The 21,244-nt window shown below is 42.5% G+C and overlaps 1 protein-coding gene across 1 annotated transcript in view; it reads right to left on the bottom strand.

Moving 5' to 3' along the window:
* Positions 1 to 21,244, bottom strand: part of asap2a (ArfGAP with SH3 domain, ankyrin repeat and PH domain 2a) — a gene marked incomplete at its 3' end in the record, with an annotated part of 34,054 nt that overhangs the window by 6,935 nt on the left and 5,875 nt on the right. The window contains 3 exon segments of the mRNA XM_005942345.3: positions 661 to 735; positions 2,563 to 2,708; positions 10,294 to 10,366. Of these exon segments, the coding sequence (XP_005942407.2) occupies positions 661 to 735; positions 2,563 to 2,708; positions 10,294 to 10,366 (294 nt within the window).

The following is a 21,244-nucleotide window of genomic DNA, read 5'->3' as shown; positions in this document are numbered from 1 at the left end:
TGTTGTTATTTGCACGCTTGCTGACCTTATGGCCATTTTAATATGAACCTGCACCATTGTAGCAGCAATTAAAGACATTAATAAATAATCACTCAAGCTGAGAGATTGTGGACTCCATCCCTCATAGTTTTGCATAACTGCACAAAAACATTAACATTAATATTCATTCAGAGGCTGATTTTTTATTCTGCAGTTTGATGAATCAGCTCTGCTGCAGACAGGTATATTCCAGGAACTGCTTCATCCACCATCTCTCTCTCTGTGTTGCCAGCTCCACTTTTACTTTTTTGGGAACAGGAACGTGGTCTGAGATCAAAGCAGCGTGTTATTAACCTTGATAGCTAGACTGCAGCACCTAAAGGAGGGTAATAATTGTCCAGCAGCTTTGAACCACTCAGAAGGTCTCTCTGTACGTCTAGTGAGCCGTTTTCACTCTGCGATCTGGTTTCTTTGACGGATTAAACAACTGCAAGATGAATATGTTCATCAGCTGACATTTACATTGAAATTAGTGCAAGAACAACCCTTAGTGTCAGTCCACTATCGCAGAATAAGAGGTACTTCAGGGCATCATCCAAGAATAATGGCTTTAATATTTCCTCCTGTATAAAACACAGCACATGGAGTGTAACACAAAGACTTGCTGTTTAGTTGCCTTACCCCTTTGACACCCTTCAGGTCTCCTTTCAGCAGGCTGTCCAGAGGGAAGGTGATGATGTTGTTCATGTTTTGGAACTGGAGGAAGTTGAAGAGAGACACAAATAAGAGTCGAAAGGTTACGTCAGAGATTTTAAGACAGCAGGAGACTGAAAGTCACTGAGACGTAATCCTTTCAGCAGTGTCCTGTGTGCTGCGTCTCCTTGCAGTGGACATACAAAATCCAGAGTTTCAGCTCTTCATCTTAAGTAAATAATAGCGTTGAAAGGCTAATGCTGCGCAAATAAAGAAGCAACTAGCAGACAAATTGTAACACAGAACACGTCACACAGGTTCAGTGGAAACAGTCACTAAACACTAAAAATAAATATGTGTAAACATCTACTGCGACAGCATGTATACACAACTGGTCATGTTTTACAATAAAAGCAGTGGTATGGATGGTTTCTCAGTCAAGGAAGGTTGGAAATCAGCTGAATCAGGTCATTCGTTTTGTTATTCTTTAAGCCTGCATGCAGTATGTAGCATCTTAATGAAGATAAGGTCTCAGTCACACAGGCTTAGTTACGTGTTGGTGACCATTTGGCAGCAAAAAACTACTTGTGATAGCTTTAGTTGCTAGCAGGTTGCTGCAGTCGTCAGTAGTTTGCACAGAAGTCTCCAGATACTTGCAAACTACTTGCCAAACAGCAGTGAAACTGTGAAAAATGTCACGCAAACAGGAAGCAAATACTGTTCTCCTTCAAAATAAAAGTTGAAAATGTTCTGGTTGCAGCAGTGAGATAAATCTTTTACTTTGAAGGAGAATGCTCTCGATTTCTGGTTGGTGTTCCATTTTTTTCAAGTTTCACTGCTTCTCGGAGAGTAAACGGTGAGTGTTTGCAGAAAAGTCCTTGTACATGCAAACTATAGGCGATCACTACAGTCTGCTAGCAACCAAAGCAATCACAGGGAGGTTTTTATTGCAGCACGCTCTTTGGGACTGATTATACTTGCTAACCAGTCCAGGAATGCAGATTTTTTTCCTGGAAACCATGCTTGAGAGTCACTGACTTAGCTCTAGATTTGTGTGCTTGAGACCTGAATTGATCATTTGTTCAACTGTAGGAGATCCTCTCTAACACTGTCAGATCTTACTATACAAAGTGACTGTTATTGTGAATCGGTGGCATCTAAACAAAAGTGAATTGAACGAAATGCTATTAAGATTTTAGTCTGAAACGGATTCAGGAATCGTTAAGCTTGTGAGAAAACATCGAGTGAAGGTGCAAAAGGGTTAATTACACATAGCTCAGTGTCTTGGGTATAAAAATTCCACCACCCTTGGTATTATTTTCATTTTTAAATCACATTTCAAACTTGTTAAAGACACAAATTCTGCCTTTAACTCGGCTGTTTCCAAGCTGCTATAAAGGCCAGCCCCTACATGCAATCTAGGAACCCAGTGCTTTCTTAAGCTATTGGAGATTACATCTTCACATCCAGGTCAGGCAGAAGCTCATATTTCTTTAATATAAGACGCTGAGATCACACCAACACAAAATCTAAAGCTCCTGTTCTCGGTATGAGCTGATAAAGTGTGCGAGGGGAGTGACAGACCTCACAAGATGGAGTCAAATTTTTTTAATAAAGCGTTGGCTTTCACACAAGACCTGGGCTTAACAGATCAGGCAGCATTAGACCCAGGAGATATTTGGTGTTGCACTGGCTCTTCGGATGTCTTGATGGAAAAACTAGGGCTATGTCCTCAGGGTTTTAAGTTCAAGCTGGACTTTGTGTGTGATCAGTGTGTGTTAGAGAACACACACACGGTGGAATAAACACAATTAAGGACAGCATGAAAATTTGTCTTTGTCCCAGAGGACTTTACCCACCCACACATACAGCCACACAGTGTGAACTCACAAGGTTTTTGAAAAGCGCTGTGAGCTCCTTGGTGAAGACGGAGAACTTGAGAAAAGCCGAGCCCAGATCAGGATCGTCTCTGTACACACAGTTTTCTCCAAACTTCTCCAGGGCCTGAGTGTACTGCTCCTCATTTTCTACATGTGCTGAAAAACACACATATAAACACACAGATTAACCAAAGTCTTTTTCTCTCTGATCCTAACAAGTTAAAAGTCAATCAATAAGTATTAATAATGCATGGTGATAGTCTTCCAGTGTAAAACAATCCAGTTTCCTTCCATTACACGGTTTTCCTCACACGTCTATAGTAAAGGTGGTCAGCAGGGACGGATCAAAAGAGATACTCACCCCCAGCACAAACCATAAATTCTACAAATTAACCCTACATGTTGATAAAATGTTTCAGTCAAGTTATAGTTGCAATCATTTTTGGAAAAAAAAAAAAAAAAAAAAAAAAAAAAAGGGATGGGACAGACCAATGAGGCTATGGTGAATTATAGAGACCAACAATACAGGAGTTAATATTTGTTATGTGCTATAATAACATGTTTACGTGTTTGTGGTATTGCAAACAGTGCCCTCTGGTGGACAAACTAGTCAACATCCACACTCATAACATGGTTGAAGGGTGTTTCTCCAGTCTCTACTTCAGTTTTTTAAATTTTCCCTTTAATGACTGATATAACTGGCGATACCAATAGATGGACAAATGGCTAATATCTGCTGCCTGATAAATTGGTAAGACTCTATCCAGAGTAGTGCGTTTTCTTGGTAGGCTACAGTGTGTCTACACCCACTGGGCATACTCATATTTTATAGGTCGTACAAATACAAATGATGAGATAATTAGCCTAAACAGAATGATACACAGAGAGAGCAAATGTTCAAATGATATGCAATAATAATATTATAAGGCCAAGCGTGTGTTTGTGCTTTCGCTCATGTTTTTGAGAACTGGTCCCTATCTGAGGCTTATTTTTCAGCATTTGCTTTCATCTGTAGCAATGAACTCTTATCTTCTCCCCGCCTGCCATCTTTCCTGTTCCTACAAAACCGTCCTTTTCACTCGATGGCATCGATGGACTTGATTTTGTCTTCATTGTCTTCATGCTATAGACTGAACAATGTTGGGTGGGAAAACTGCAGTAGATCAGCAGTTTCTTTTATCGTTCTTCCCAATTTTGACACTAAAATTGACTGATGAATGCTTATTGTAACAACAAATGACAGAAATAAGGAAAAAAGGAAAACTGGTCCCTTTTAAATGTGTTACATATACTTTAGCTATCATCTAGGCAAGGTCTTTATATAATATTTTGCCAATCTTATCTATATTTTGTTGCCAGTGAGTTGCTTGTGCAGACCTGGGATGTATGTATGCAAATCCTGACAGTTAGTAATCAGCAAACCGCCAACTCCGGTTCACTGTTCACAGTTGTCCAAAAGCACGAGATTGCCACCAGGAAATATCCTAGCGCCCGTGTGGTGAAAAGGCTGCAAGAGAGACCAAGCTGGACTACTACACGTAATGTTAGCATCTGATGGTTGCCGGGCTCGGTCACTATGTGCCACAGTTCCCACTAAGCCGATATCCCAGCGACCCTGTGGCAGCACTGATCACCACTGATTGAACTGGTCCGGAGACGGCCCAATCTCAAGTTTTCTTTAATTTACTCAAATCCTCACTAAGGTTGTCAAAAAGAAAAAAAATGTATCAATACTCAAATATTAATAGAGAATAAACACTGATATTAAATTAAACAAGGTCAGGAAAATTCCCATTTCAATACCACTGAATAATTAACCAGTTATCAGAAATGTTAACCACAACAATTTATCCAAAGTTCAACTTTTATGCTCTTCTAACTTAAGTTGTTGTGACTTTAGGTATTGTGTTGTTGTACCCTTTGTTTATTATTAGGTTTTGTAAAGAAATGTTCATAATCTGTAAAATGAATGAAACCTCTGATGATAATCTGAAATTATTTTGTTAAATCTGGGGTGAAGCTTCCTTGTGGTATCGAAAAATGTTATTGAGTGTTTTCCTGGGTATATTGTGACAATACCATCGTGTCAAGCTTGCCATCCGGTTTTCAATGTAATCCGCAAGACACACCCAAAAGGCCTCCCTCATCTAATGCCGCCTGCTGCCCCAAAATCTCAGAGTGCGTCTAAAATCGGTTTAATGTACCACAAGGTTAGGCCTAGGAGATTCCACTTAATGCACTTCACGCCACACTAGGCTGCTGATAACAACCAATGCCACTGGGATAGCCGTGGAGCCAGGGATGGAGTGCCAGGGGACTGTTGCTATGACGACAACTTGCAGAGAAACGCAACAGAGGTGGAAGGAAGGGGGTGTAAGTAGGAACAACTGAAAGAAAAAAAACAAGGGGATGTGGTGGGGGGGTGTCTGAAATTGTGAGGATGCATGCCAAAAGACACCTGCAACCACATTATGACTCAGCTTTTAAGAGGTAACACACACACACACACACACACACACACACACACACAAAACGAGCAACTGCACAGATGTTCCAGGTAACTAGATAAGCTCACGTCTTGGCCGCTGACGTATCCATCAGGTTATTAAAAGGGAAGAGCTGAAAGCCTGAGTCACTACCTGCAGGCATGCTCACGAGACGAATCTAATTTAAGCCACAAAATATCATCTGACGCAATAACAGAGGTCGATGATAAGAAAGCTGCCGCGAGACTCACAAGGGAAGTGGCAAAATGAGAAGCCTGGCGAGTATGTGTTATAATGAGACTTCTCTCCCCCCCCCGTCTGTGGTCTGTGCAGAAATAAAAGACCTACAAAAATAAATAAAGGGGGAAAAGAACGATCTCATGTTTCGATAAAGTGATCAATTCTTCATCCAAAAAACTAAATAAATAAAAAAACCAAAAGCACCAAATCCTCTTTTACATAACAAAGACCTGCAGTGAGATGTACCACACAAAGATGTAGTAAACTTCAATCACCGTCATGTGTCAGAAACCGACCACTGCCACACATCCACAGCCCGCTTTCCAAATCCGCTCCAGCTGTTTAGCTCAGCCAGGTTTCGAGCCAACAGGGCGGGGTCCTGTTGTTGTTTTTGAAGTGGCACATGAGAGCCCTACTCAAAGCTGACAAATAGCACAAACCCCTCCAGGGCAGCTTAGTGATTACATGTGTATTTGTTGTAACATGACCCAAACATGTCGTGCATGCAGCCCCGTAGTACAGAGCAGAGGGCGTGTGAGTTTACGTGGCAGGAAAAAACCCAACAAAGGACAGGAGAGACATTTTCCTGTAGTTTACACTGCAAACACAACCTGCTAATTCCTTGTTTACCTGCAGATGTGTAGACACTGAGTAAACATTTCCATGAAATAACACTGGTGTTCCGAACCTCACTTAAAGATATGCAACAACAGAAAATGGGGAATTGGGATTTTATATGATTAGAGCTTAAAAGATTCATTGATTGTTGCATTAATAAGCTGATTTTACCTGATTTTTATTGTTGCAGATCTAAAAGACGCCGACTCAGGCTCTGACGAGAGGTTACAGGGAAATTTCTCAGAGAAGACAAACTCAGAATATAACAAAGTAAGAAAACACTAAATGAGCTACAATTAGTGAAGAGCTGTCAGGCTGACTGCGAGTTCTTAGTGATTCCTCAGGCTATTGCACAGGTATGCAAATAACCACAATTCAGCCCACTTTAACATAAACCCTTACCCTTCTGCAAAAAACTCAATGTGGGGAATGTTGTGCTTTTTTCTAGTCCGTATTTTTAATCTTAGTTTCTACTAGTGTAGCTTTGCATGAGTCACAGTTCATAATAAGTCATCTTTATTTAGCTTCTCCTGGTATCTCTGAAACAAGCTTTTTCGTGTTATTTGCAATAGATCATTAATAAGCAGTTTGAATAAACTGGCTGTTGAGCGTATATTGTCTCAGTAATGTATGAAGATAAGGAAAATAAAAGGATAGATGGTCCCCTCTCCTTTGTATAACTGAAGTCAGTACTTTCATCTTCCTTTGAGGGAAACTTTGAGAGTGGATGTTATTGTCTATTTAAAATCAGCATGAGAAATGGCTTAAGAAGTCAGCTTGAAAGTAAATGGCAGCGTATTGTGCGTCAAAGGGAGAGAAAAGGATTCCTGTTGCTCAACCTCAGGAAATGATAAAGTTGCATTCACTGCAAGACAGAAGCCTGCTCACGCCTGTGGCATTCACCGCTGTATCTTTCCTCCTAAGCTTACAAACACACACATGTACAGCTTTCCAGGCGTCTGCTGAGGATTATCTTACATCCCAAAGGCTTGTTTTGCAGCCTCTTCCATTTCTCTCCCACACATGCGGGATTTAATCACCAGATAGCAACTTCCTCTCTCCGTCTCTCCCACACAGCTTCGTAAGTCCGGGTCAGCTGACGCTCGGCGACACAATGCGCCGGTGACCTCCGATCAATTCCAGATCTCTCTAAGGACTCAATGAAAACAACGCTGAGTAAAATGACCACAAGCACACAGAAAAGGAAGCCTGACTATTAATCCCACGGGACAGAGACAAGGAATCGCAGAGGCATGAGAGACAATCAAAGGAGAAAGAAAACTTTCCTTAAAGTTCAAGTTTGATGTTTTGCTAAAACATTTTTTTTGCAAATTCCTGGAACGAGGACAGTAAGTGAGATGACAGTGAGTGAGAACATGTGCTATAGTACAAATCCAGTTAGCTTAGAATGAAAACAGAAACTGGCGGGGTTAGCTCGGCCAACTTAACTTTGTCTAAAGCTACATTTCTATGCAAGCCACTGCACATGCAAATAATTTATTTTACCATTGATATACATATTTATATATAAACATAAATAAATATCAATTATGTACCCAGCAGCTTAACCAGCTGCAAACTCCACCTGAAACCTTCAGTCTTGCAAAGACAACGTTATATTTTCTAAATTGTATTTACTAAAATCTAAGAAACCGCTTTACACAAGTAACATGAGCTCTTTTTTGAGTCCTCTCTGCATTCATTTTAGTTTCTCCTCGGCCCATTTATCTCAGACATTAATTAAAGGTAATCGTGCTAAAAGTTTATGGAGAATCTCGTTTTCTCTGCTACCTGCAGACACATGATCAACTTCAGTGTTTCTCTGATGCAGCGTGGTCTGAGTTCTGCATTATATTCAGCAACTAAATGTCCTTCCCAGCTACAGGTACATCATCCCCCTCCAGTTATTCTCTGTTCAGCAGCTCTGACAAGCCTGTCCGAGCAGCTCTGCGCGATCAGCTCCTGCTCCTTCTGAGGTCTGAGATGCTGCTGCTGGTTTATTCATCAAAACCCACATGCTGACACCTTGACAGGTCTCTGCAGCAACACAGGGTTCTCCTGCTCATTTAAAACCACTCCACCTTTCTCGCTCCCTTTCCCATCTTTTTCTTTATCCACATTACAAACTCACCATGCACGCTCAGCCTCTCAGATTTTCCCCGAGATGGTAATTCTTTTAAAAAAATCGTTGATTTGACCTCAATACAGTCTCTAAACATTCAACATTCCCTCTGCTTACCCAGCTCCTCTTTCTCCTCATCGTTACAAAACGTTATTTCTCAGCCTAAAATATCTTTGCAGAATTTTGGAAGAGTCAGTCAGCCATAGCAGGTGCTGAGGCTCCCTGTTATGTGTCACATTACTCACACTTTACCCACAACACCTTGTCTGGAGAACATTAAGAAAACTCAAGTGATCCTTTTTCCTCTATATTTATGTTAGAGCTTGGCTTTAGATACAAGTTGCATGGTGTCATTAACCACTTACAATCTAATTAATCTCAGCTGGTTTTAAAGAGCCAATAGGATCATTTTTGAGTGTATGTAGCTTGTTTCTGCAGGTAAAAGGGTTTGCAAAGCCGCCCACATGAACACTGCTCCTAAACAGTCGAGGGATTGTTTATTTACGGCGCTATGTAACCCATTTACATTACACTGATGTGCGGGTTAGTTTGGCATGCTGTCAAACAAACAAGGCGGCGCTGCCTTGCCGTCCAACTACGAAATATGCAGCCACTAGCGAGCAAGCCGAGCTTTCTGTAGACGGCTGCAGCAGCAAAGGAAGCAGATCGCTCATATTCTAAATCCTTAGCATTAGCCTGCCACCCTGACGTGACAAACATTAGATTTAATGATACCGAGGTCTGTCAGACTTTGGGATAACACAACAACCTGGCAACGCTCATTTGGGACACAGGTGTGCTGAGTGAGGAAATACACACTGTTGGGTTGGTCACCTGAGAAACATAATAGTCACTTTTCTGGTTTTCTTGTTTTGATCACCACCAAATCCAAAAGGTAATTATCTGGCTTCACCTGCAACATACTCCACTATATTCCCCACATAGCAGCTAAATGTCTGTATACACTTAGCTGCTGGGCAGGGAGCACACTGAGCCACAACAGAGGAGGTCTGCAGCCGCCTAATAATAAAAACAAGTGCGAGTTAGCAAGATGTAAGCGACAAAAAGCCTGAAGTGAACTGGCAGATAGTAATTTAAACTGCCCTTGGCACAACACTCAGTGGATGTACCGTTATTATAGAAATATGGATCAATAAAACTTTAAGTATAAGATATGGCTTTTAATTTAGTAGCCTGTATTTGGAAAATATACTAAATAACTGTCATTACTGTGTTTCCATTTAAAAATGCGATGTACTCGGCACATGAGGATCACACAGACATGAAACTGAAATCCTCTGGGTTATACTCAAAACACACTGGTGTCTGGGCTGCTTCTCCTTGATAATTGCTGATAACAAAAGGTGACCTCCATTCATGCGAGCATAAATAAGAGCATCCCCTGTGGTATTCCTACAGACAAAGCAATGTTTCTACTCCAAACATTTATAAAAACCGTCTGAAATGCAGCAACGTCCCAGTAAAAAGATTCAAATGAAGAGCCTACGGCAACATTTTGCAGCTTATACGCCTACACTTTCACCTGCATGTAAGATCACACGGGACTGAAAAGTGCTGGACGTTATAAATGTAAATGCATGTTTAAGAGTGACGTGAGAACATGTGTGTCCATGCCTCAGCGGCCACATACAAACACAGGCTGTGCCCCTCCCCAGCTGTTCCTTCCGGGGGTCTGGATCAGACAGCTGTCCCTCCTGCCTGAACAGAGCTCACACTGTTCTGAAAAAGACGTGCTCAGCACATTGTTCAGAGGTCTCTCTCCCTCTCTCTCCATTTCTGCCTCTCAGCAGGGTTCTGTCAGGCAGGCCAAACAAAAGACACTAAAAAGCACCCAACACTGGCACAGCCAGGCATAATGAGCATGGTAATGACACACACACATACACAGGGCTTAAAAGACAAACCTCTCTCTCCCCCTCAAAGACAGAGGATATACTTTCTTTTAAAATCAAACAGAAAATAAAGACCAAAGGAACTGAAAAAAAGCATTTCCAGCAAACCAACCTCTTAAATATTTTTTTACTAAATAAAGATGTAGAAATATTCTGCTCACTGCACTCCAACAAGGAGTCTCCTCCTAAAGGAGACTCAAAAGGTAAGACATAAGCATCTAGTCTTACTGCAAATTAACTCTTTGCTTCAGTGCTGGCATGTTAAAATGGTTCATAATATTTGAATCATGCAGCATTGTTCTTTCAGTAATGCAGAAGAGGCCGGCGATCTGCTGTGGTGATGGAGCGTAGTCAAGACTCACCTAGCCCAGACGTGTAGATGGCTTTCACAGACTTCTTCATCTTGTACAGCACGCTGCGATCCACATCCAGAGCCTGGACAGACACACAGAGAAGAGCACATTAAGAAGTCAACGTTCAACTTCGTGCAAATTTATGGCGTGAAAAAGATGGCGTATGTTTAGTCTGCATGAGGTCTTTACTCTTCTTCCAAAGGTAAACTCAGTAGGATGTAGTGCAACAGTGTGCACAGAATACAGAAACACCAGTCTGTACGGTGCTTTTTCCTGTGAGGTAGATGGACATCTCTGAATCGCTCATATTTGTGTGGAGATTTTCAGGTTTTGCAAGCAGCCATGCTTTGCAGTAACACAATGTACCACCTTTATTAAATGCGTACTGTTAGATAGTTACCTCCTAATCCCAGATTGTGCTTCTGCTCTGAATTGTAATGAGGCGTTGAGTGGTTTCAGTTTAGTCCACAACCTCAATCCACGCCTGTGTGTGGTCGCTACAGTTTGTGCGTTTCTAACCCACCGATGTGGCTCCTAGCAATGCATTATTCAAGGTAAAGCCAAGAATAGACCTGGGCTCCCTCATTAGTCAGTGTGTGTGTGTGTGTTCATCACTGTAACGGCTCGTAGGGCAAGAGCAGTGAGTAACTGAAGTCCATTGCAACAAGGGCATTTTCCCCGCAATGAATATATACACAAGTCTATGATTAACCAAAGTCACACACACATGCACGCACACACCTTCCCTCCAATGCATTCAGGCCAGTCTCACAGAGAAAAGCTCACACAATGCGCCACTGTGTCAGTGATGACAGGAATCTTTTGGGGTGAGGGGGTTTTTAGGAAATTAAGTTTTTAGAGACTTTATTAAGTATGTCCGCTTGACCAGGGCAAAGCCGGCGCCACTTTTCTCTGCCCCGCTCCCCGTCTTACTGACACCCATCAGATCCCCTCAACTCCCTGAAAACAAAAATAGACAATGACTCCCATTCAGCAATGTACTCACACATACTTCACACACACACGCACTTTTTCTACTCTGCAATTGCACAAGATGCGATGACAAAACTTATTAAATCCATAAATCGTTTTAATATCCAGGCTCCGAGATGCTGAATAACTGCTCAGCACGTCGTTTTCCCTGAGGTCACATCTCACCCACACTAACAGAAAAAGAGGAAGCGATGAGAGACTTTGAAGGGAAAGTGACAGATAAATTAAATGGCACTGGTTGAGGGACAGACAGAATAAAACACAGAGCTCAGAGAAAAGACAAGAACATTCACAATGTCCTCTTTCACTCTTCTGTCAGCACGGGCTCACAGAGGCCACCTATAAGGGTAAAGAGGGGGGACCCTGTCAGTCTGTTAGGGGATACAGTTACACTCATGAAAGAGGGGAAAAAAGACTAACGGGGTGTGGGGGATCAGTCTTGAACAGAATGATGAAACTTTTATAGTTTAACAGCAGTTTAATGAGTTTAATGAGCTATGACATTTACACTACTTCAATGTAAAATCGGTGTAACTTCAAAAAACTGTAAATAAAAAAAAATGGATAGAGAAACCATGAAACTAACAACTATTATGGAGCTGCCAGGTGATGATTTTAGTCATTGCCATCTTATGTCACGCAGGCTGTCACTATGTTAAATTGGACGCAAAGAGCACCAAAAACCTCCTTGTGCTTTCCGGCATATCACAGCTGCTTGCCAACTAGTCTGCAAACACTATCCAACCACTTGCCGAGCAGCAGTGAAGGCAAAAAAGGCAAAACTTTTACTTTCAAAATACATGACTGCAGCTTTAGCAAACAGCTTCACAGAAGCTGTTAGCAACCACTCACAAACTGGGTGGAGGAACTGGTGACTGCCAGTGGACTCCCCACTGGTCTCTATGCCTGTAACTAAGAGTGGGTTTGACGGAAAACCAGAGGGATACAACTTACCATTCACAAGGTCGGCCATATGAGTCGAGCCGAGGAGTCTTTTACAATAGGAAATCTCTTTTGAAACAAAAACAGTCTACCCCTGATCACTGGAAAGCATGCTAGCTTAAGGTACTTTGGCACTGGCGTGTTTGATGCAAATCACTAATTTGCAGATGAGAAAATTAGTTAGCAGATCAGCAGATTAGCAGACTGAGGATGGAAACATAGCAGGAAGATTATTTCCCACATCCATCATGAAGCAAAAAGAAACATTACCCCAGCAGGAGAGCTCTCAATCAACTTCACTCACTTTTAGTGATGAAAGATTTAACCTTCCCTTATTAGCAGACACTGGTGGGCATTTTCCTGTTTCATTACTCTCTTTATTAACTTCTTAATAGTTTTTTTTTTTTAAATATGTGCAGAACTGTTAACACAAATGCTAAACTAATAAGCTACATGACACACTCCTGCCTTTGACAAATGCATTTAGTCTGCTCATTTCAGCTGAAAAATACCCCGCGGTCACGCTCACCTAGCCTTGACCCCTGAAACAGCAGCACATTATCCGCACTGTCAACCTCTACTTGGCGTTTCACAGAAGACCAAATCTCTCCCATATACAGTTCAGGCATTTTTCATGCTGTGAAAACACAGGCATGTGCAAAGTGCTAATATTTCAAATTTCTAAATATAACTGCTTTCCCCCCCTGAACATATGTGTTTATACAACTAAGCTTCCAGACAGCAGCGTCTGGTAACAGTAACATGTGCTAAAAATAAAATATGATGTATTTAACCAGAGGAACTGTGCAAATTAAAAGAAGCTTTTGCATATAAGTGGGACTTACAGTTCTGTGGTTTTAGTTCCTTCAGCTACCGTTAAATGACTCATCTGTAACATATGCCATTATCCCATTAGCTCTGTCTGGCTCAGACAGACTCTGCAGCTGTAGCTCTGACTGAGCTTCAATCGGAAAAAGGACTGAGGAAAAGTACAGCTTTCCTACAAAGAGTATCATCTCTGCATACGCCGCCAAACCAATTCAACTACACAAAGACTTTTAACCCAGAGCGCATTTTTTTAGTAGAGCTAATCTCACCTGGGGCTTGCCTTTGTACATCAAGTCTACTCCAAGTGCTAAGAACGAAAGCCATAAAAGCACTCAAAGCATTTCTGCTGGTATCTGAGCTTCTGCGAGAGTGTAGAAGGCTTCCAGGAGGATCTCATTGATCCCCTCTTCAACATAAGGTGGAGTTAATGATTTTCAGGCTCAAAACATATCAAACATAGTGAGGGGTTGGCGCTTGAGGCGATATGATGTGCAATTTCACAGTTACCCTGTAACTCTCAGGGTGTCATAAAAACTCCCTCATGTATAGCTGAATTCATTTAAGCTAGCCAGCAATTTCAGAAAAACATGCTTGAACCTTTCATCTGCTTATTGATCATCTGAGGTTGAGTGTGTTTTGGTTTGGAGAACGAGAGGTCAAACAGAGGTGAGCTGCGGAAGCTAACGCATGTGGCAGAATTTTACAGACGAGTTTTGTGCATAAAAAAATAAATAAAATAAATCATCTGTGTATGTTTAATTCATAATTTTAAAACACAAGTGCAAAATGTGTGCTGCATGCACTGAGATAACGGTCAGGTGCAAGCTCACACAGCTCCAGTTAAGCTGAACAGCGAGTTCTATAACAAGAGATAAGAATGATATGTTAAATTTAAAAAAAAAATACACGACACAAGACGAGGTCGGTAGTCATGGAGCACCCTGACTCTGACTCAGCGGGACTCTCTGGCAATAAAGTGCATGTTTTCATGGAGGACGACGAGCCAAATGGATCAGATTTACCGCAATCTGTTAGTTTTGTGACTAAAGATTTTGGTGCATATGCTGTATCAGAGCAGTCAGATGGCAGCTATGTGTTCTGCATCAGTATCAGCAAACAGCCTCTATGTTAGAAGTTATTTGTCAACTACTGCAAACTACACAGGGAAACACTGACATTCAGGCAACATTGATTTCAATGTGACCTCATTTCCCTGTGCAGGTTGTAACAGTTGTGATGAATAAAAGAGTCCAGCTTTGTTCACATAAAGCAGGTTTGTGTTGCAGTAGGTTTACAATGCATATGCAAACTGGGTGCGCTGGTGGATGCGGCACTATCCCAGAATACATTTCACTACTCACATGCTGCCTCGTGTGCTGCAATTGGCTAGAGTCTTCTCATTCTTGTGGATATTACTTTGACATGCTCCCCAAACAGGTTAATGGGACTCCCCCATGACAGATGCCTCCAGCTGGAAGAAAATGTGCCCTACCTAATTGCAAAACTAGCCCAGGATAAGCTCCAAGAGTGCACGATTCCCTCCCCACACACTGGGTCAATGACCTGGTGCCGGAGTGCGATCCGATGGGTCAGAGCTATTTTCAGTGGCACAATATTAAACAGCCAATTTTTATGTTCTGGCTGCTCAGCTGTCAATACTTTGCTCTCACAGACCGTTACCTCTAAACCTCTGGTTGACCTCTCTCATAACAACACTAAGTGACGAGTCCAAGGCTTACATGTACATTGGAACAGGCATCTCGCCTCCCAAACACACAAGGTGTCCCCCGCTCAAGCACAAAGCACACCATCAATCAGGACAGAGTGGTCTGACAGGCCAGCAGGGTAATAAACCCACCAAACACACTCCTCTGACTCATTCTCACATGACCCATCAATCACTTTCACACATTTGCACTCCGATGCACCGCCCACATTTGAGCATAGCGCGACATTTTGTAAAAACTTGTTTGAAGCAGAAATGTAACCCAGAAATGTATTCACAGTGCGAGGGGAACTCCGCGGTGTTGTAATATTTCATCAGCCCAGGCTCCGAGCTGAATCCACACACACAATAGGCCTCGTCACCCGGCCTGGAGCTGCTTCACCAGCCAAATTTATGTGACATTTCTGCAATGTCAGCCGTTTTCTCCTCCCTGTTAGCAGTTCACAGTAAACTAACTAGAAGCGCACTTTTCTCCCATCTTGTGAAGGATCAGAGACCCAATCTGAATTCCACTGATAATCATCTTAAAGGCATGACATCAGCATCATCATCGTGGTGATTATAACAAAGCAGCATCTGCTGCAGCCGATCTGCGCAGACTAACGCAGGGTCACGGGGGTGACTGTCAGAGTGATCCATTCACTTGAGTTTGTACATTTCCTGAATTGCTGAGTATTATATGTCATGTTACTGATCGCTGTGAGCCCACAGCTGATAGATAATATCAGAGACAGAAGGAAAGAAGACACCGTAAAGCTGAATAATGCTGACGATGCTCAACTCCACTCCACTAAAGTTTACATTTAAAAAAAAATTAAAAGAATTTAAAGGGTTTTTTAAGAGAAAAAAAAAAAAAAAAAAAAAAAAACAGCGGACAGATATCATTTCTGCTCAAACGGAGCACTCAAAGAATTTTTTTTTTAATACAACTTCACTCATTAACATTCATTCATACAAGCACTTTTTTCTATGCTTTTCCAATGCAAGTGCTTTCTATCCAACATTGATAACATTCATGCTCCAATGGATGCATCGGAAAGCAAATTGGGATTGCTATCTTGCAAAAGGATATTTGGCATGCAGATCAACAACCTTCCAATTAGTAGGTGACCTGCTCTAAACTAAAACTTACTTCAAATCTGGTTTCAGACTGAAAAAAGTGACATTATATAAGGACAAAATAATTGTAACTGACAAAAGAACCTTTATATCTTGAGAAGAGAAACAAAACCCAAAACACAGTGAGGTAGTGAGAACACGAAGACCATGTGAGACAGCGGGGAGTGATCGACAACGCCAGCAAAAGTGGGTCCAGCTAACAGGGCTGTTTTATCGTAGCAGTTTCCACCTCTTTCTCCTCTGTCTGAAGAAGAAACACATTCCTGGATGATTGCATGCAGGAGTGACTGACAGACAAGACAGAGACCCAGCCCCATTGTTCCTGCCAGCTAACTATCTGCTGATGACAGCATGTCTGCTTTGCAAGATGCCGTCCCTCTTTCCTCAGAGGCCCCATCAGCAGACAACAAACACGTTCAATTTTAAAGAAAGGCAATCCGAGAAATCTTCAGACACTTCTCTGAAGCTCACACACACACGCACATCTGCGCTCTGTCTGTGCGTCTTTATAAGTCGTCTTATAACCTTGCCTTACCCTTTAAGCTCCCCACCACCTGCGACAGGGACCCAAGGAAGCGTCTGCTTCATATAGTGGAAACCAGGGAGTAAGAAAGCAGCAGCCTAGGATTTGCTGCATGTGTTGGTACAGTAGCTCCACGGAAAAAACAACGACAACTAAAAGAGTGAGTTAATAGGACAGAAAAAGCCTAAGTTTTGATGTGAAGATCATTTGACTGCACTCAACATCACATTCATATTTATTTCCCCACTGCGGGGTGGTCAGCCCACACAGCAAAAACTGGAACAGGATCTCTTCATGAGACAGATCTAACTTCATATCTGAAACCGCAGATGAGCTGTGTAAAAGATTTCACAGGCCAAACAGCAACTGACTCACCACGGTTAGCAGGTCGACCACTAGCGCTACATAAGTGTCTTATGAACATCTATCATTAGGTGTACGAGGTTAACGCCCATCTATACACTGTGTGAGACTGCATCTAAAACTTTCCCTTTTTTTGATTCCCTTGGGGGAAAAAAAAAAAAAAAAGTATACTTGGGCCCAAGAGAAACATAAATAAAACATTACATTTGTATGCAGTCTTCTCTGAAACATTACAAAAAAGGGACAAGTCAGGTTTTCTGCAGGTGTGCTGTTGAAGCAGCTGCACAGTGCAAAGTACTGACCAGCCTTCGGGCTGCTGTCTGCACTTCCATATGTTTCACAGTGTAAACACAGGAAGGGAAACTCGCTCTGTGTCTCAGCTCAAAACTCAGAACACTGAAGTAGACCTACTATGCTTTTCCTTATATCTTGTCATAAGTCTCCCTTCACAGTGGTTATTATTATATTAAACAAACATTGAGGTCACAATAGCCACAAGTAATCCCCTTGGAGAGCTTTTTAAACTCTTGGCTCTGTATGATGTTGTATGATGTGAAGCAACATGTTTAATGTTCACAAGGTGCGACACTGAGCGCAGAAGCCCGTCTCTCTTCCTGTTCAAACCTTTTGTTTGCGAGGAACAGGAGCTAAGAAAAAAGGCTCAACCCAACAGTGGATGAATCTAGTTGCATCGAGGCTCAAAGTAAATATAAGGGCTACTTTGAAATGTATAATGAGTATAATATGTCCCCAAACATGCAGACATTAAAACCAAGAGGCATGTCTCTGAGGAAGCTGTGCTCAAGCCATGTCGTTTTCTTATGTCTCTGCTTCGGATTTTCCACCCGAGACAGATTTTATCTATAATCTTGATTTTAAACCTCTTCAGCTGAGCTGCAGATGAATTCCCTCTTTAAAAGAGCTCCTTTAAAGCCACTTTCAAGTGTTTCATTCACAACTTTTCTCTGTGCTGAGTGAGAAAAGTCAATATTTGGACAGAGGTGGGTTTCGTGGAGCGGACTGCTAACGGGCCATAGTTGCAGGCTTTCTGTTCCCTCGACTGCTGAGATGTGAGAAGTTAGTCTGCCCGAGGTCAGCATGGAAAACTCCACGCTGACATGAGCTCATTAACACAGAAATGCGTGCATTTTTGCATCTCTGGCGACAGAACTGATGAAGACTCCAGCACAAAGCTAAGCAGTGACTACATTTATTATGAGTCAACATCTTTTTCCAGGGAGCCTAATAATTCCAGCTTGAACTCACTTGGGAAGTTTCGGTTTCGTTTCTGTTTAAGTTTTCTCCCGAACTGCAAGTTTCTGAAAACATCTCATCCACCCACAAGTACTTTAGCACCGCGCACTCGCTGCTTTACAGCTCCTCGGTGAGCACTACAAAGACCGCTGCTGGACCACAGCCTTGACTACCAGCTGCCAGAAATCACACTGGGATGACAACATCAACTGCAGCGCTTTAAGTGGCAGAGAAAACAAACTTTCATGTTAGGTCCCGAGGCGTATTTCAGGGTGTTTTACATTTTACAAGGTGAGAGACCCCAATGCAAGTATGGTTTCCTTTTGGTTTCCCCAGACAGCTGCACTGCATCAAAGTGAAATGCCTCTATAGCATCTGAGCAGCCCCAGCCCATCACTAACAGATTCAGGTCTGCATCACTGTATCCGCCACGCTCTGTGCATGACTTCAAATATAACATAAAAGATCTTAAAAATGAGGGTTAAATGAGCAGCAGGCTTAAGACCCCGATGGCGCCATGTATTTAAAACCTGCTAAAACGGTCTGCCTAACTTTGAGGGGGAGTATTTAATGAAGTTTATAAAAGTAGCAGGAGGCTGATAAAAGTTTGCAGGAGAGGGTGGGGGGGAAATAAGGACCAAATGTGCTGCACTTTGAGGAAGCAGTGGGGAAAAAACCCTCCTCTGACTTCACCTTAAAGTTTCTGTTTGGCTTCTTTTCACACGGACGTTTGTGCCAGCTTCACGGTGTCAGAGACTCCTGTGCCAGAGACCAACAGTTTCAACATGATGCCTGAGAGACAGAGGGGAAAATGACCTGTTTTCTCCTGGAAAACTCTGCTGTAAAAAACTACAGAGACCACGATTGTGTTTGTGTGCTGTTGTTGGCTTGAGAGCGCACTTCAGACGTAGAGACGAGGATGACCTGTATTTCACACAACCCTCTCTGAACTCCGCCGGGAACTCAGAACTTGAAAAGAGCTCCGATTGACATGAACTCACTCCGCTCTACGAAACTCAGACAATCTGAAAAGTGTCAGACTCGGGCAATCTCTGCAGATAAAACATGCTTCAAAAATTGCAGGAAGTATCACTGTTGCTGTAGCAGACTCCCACAAATGAATTCTACAAATCTATTTTTAGAGCATTTGCTTTGTGACTTATGCTGAACATTTAATTTATCACTGATATTATGAAAACTGCACAGCAGGAGGACAGATGTTGGATGTTGCAGAGCAGTACTACAACTGAAGGGTGGCGGTGCAGGTTCGACTGGAGGTTTCACACCTTCCAAACTAACGATGTGTAATTCCAACACCGTACAACTGATCTTAGGCCCCAAGCGAGTCAGAAGCAATCGAACTAAGATTGCCTTGAGAGCCTCTGAGGAGGCAACGCTAGAACAAACAAAGGAGAGGTCTGGGTCAGATCTCTGAGTGAAAGTGACAACAGGACAGCACAACTGTGAGGATTCACCCCTCCCACGGCACCGTGGGCCTAAGCAACATGGAGTGGACGGGACTACAAATCAATAGCGGAGTTCATTAATGGAAGAGGTAGAGCCTGTGAGGGAACAAAAGCCATCAAAAGCAGCCGTCTCTGACAATCTGGGCCAGGACACTCTGATGGATGAGATGGGCTTTAATTTCCAGGCACCCCCAAGTGCCCCTGGTGTCTAACCCCCTAACCTCTGTTTAGAAGCCAGTTTGTCCTTTAACCTCAGTCCTTTTCACCATGCCGGACTCAGTTTCTGACTATTTTCACCCTGTCTCCTAATGAAACAGACTTATTAGGTCTAACAATGACTAACAGGCTGCAATAAAGGAAAATGAATTCGCTACCAAGTCCTGATGCGTTCACCCACAAGTCTAGACAGCACACAAAACTGAATAAAATCATATCACATCCTAACAGTCAAAGCCACGGAGGATAAAAGGCATCAATGCTTTGAAGTGACTGGGACAAGGCTGGGACGCTTGCCGCTAATAGATCTTAATGAGGTACATCACAGAGAGTCCTGGCCAGAGTCCATCTGAGGAGGATGATAACACAAACACTGCAGGCCCCAGACGCCGGACAGTCACCTCCCATTTGAAACCCTTGGGAATCATTGAGTTAGCAGTCCCACACAGATAATGAAAAGGGACTTTTACCACAGATATAGTCATAAAGTGAGAGTGTTTAATCACATGCAACATGTCTTTCCCCAGATATCAACTTTAAGTATTCCATCACCAGTACCTCAAGCAAGATTACTATAGAAAATAAACTAAAAGCTAAAAATTCAAGAGCTCATCCCAAGATTTGGCTTTGCTTCAACATACTTGGCCTATTCTGGTGCCTTAACTACAGTTAAGGCAAAGTCGAGGGACAACGGATAAAGAGTTAGAATGAAGGGAGGAGACAAGACTGCTGTGATCGTGCCAGAAATCCCATTTCAATTACTGAGAGCATCATTAAGCTTCTTTGGTGGGATACTGAAGACTGGCCGAGGTGGCTGGGGGTTTGGGTTGCTCACTTGGACCAGACGGCGCATTTAGGCCGTATGTGTAAGAGCTTATAGATCCAACTGTGTGGCTCTAAAGCTATTAGATGTGGATTGTCCCTGCACTGATAATCCTTCTGTCTGAAGGTTGTTAAAACTTTCCTCCAGGCCACCTGTTCCAATGGGGGTGCAGCTGCTGTCCCTGACCAGGTCACAGCCGTTAACACCAACCACGCCTGGGATGGGGCAGCAATCAGGACAGGAGAAGGCCACGCTCTCTTTAGGCCCGGGAGCTGCTGGAAAATCAACACAAGCCAGCAGAATGACTTGTGTAAAATGAGTTAGGAGACCACATTTGTCTTTAGATGTTGACACATCCACCACAAATTGTTGCACTTTAGGTAAAACATGTCAACGCAAATAGTAGGAGAAGAATAAATGTTTTGTCCTGCTCCAACCGGTTATGCAGAACAGACTAGAAATTAAGAGATATCACCATGTGCTAACAGAGGATAGCGTCAAGTTAGAGCATGTACCCATAACAACTGGTGGCTTCAGATTAGGCTTAGAGGTGCTATAAAGAGATGAGAGGCTAAAGACTCAGAGCAGGCAGTAATCAGCTGCTGTTTTTTTAAACACACTGTTTTTTTTTTTCATAAGCCACATCCCCATGTTGCACACCAGCATTAGAAAAGTTAGTAACAGTCTGTGAGAACCAGACTGCAGAC

This window comes from Haplochromis burtoni, unplaced genomic scaffold (genome assembly GCF_018398535.1).
Source record: "Haplochromis burtoni strain Fernald_Lab_line unplaced genomic scaffold, NCSU_Asbu1 Contig_338, whole genome shotgun sequence".
NCBI lineage: Eukaryota > Metazoa > Chordata > Actinopteri > Cichliformes > Cichlidae > Haplochromis > Haplochromis burtoni.
This window is presented reverse-complemented; position numbering and strand designations above follow the sequence as displayed.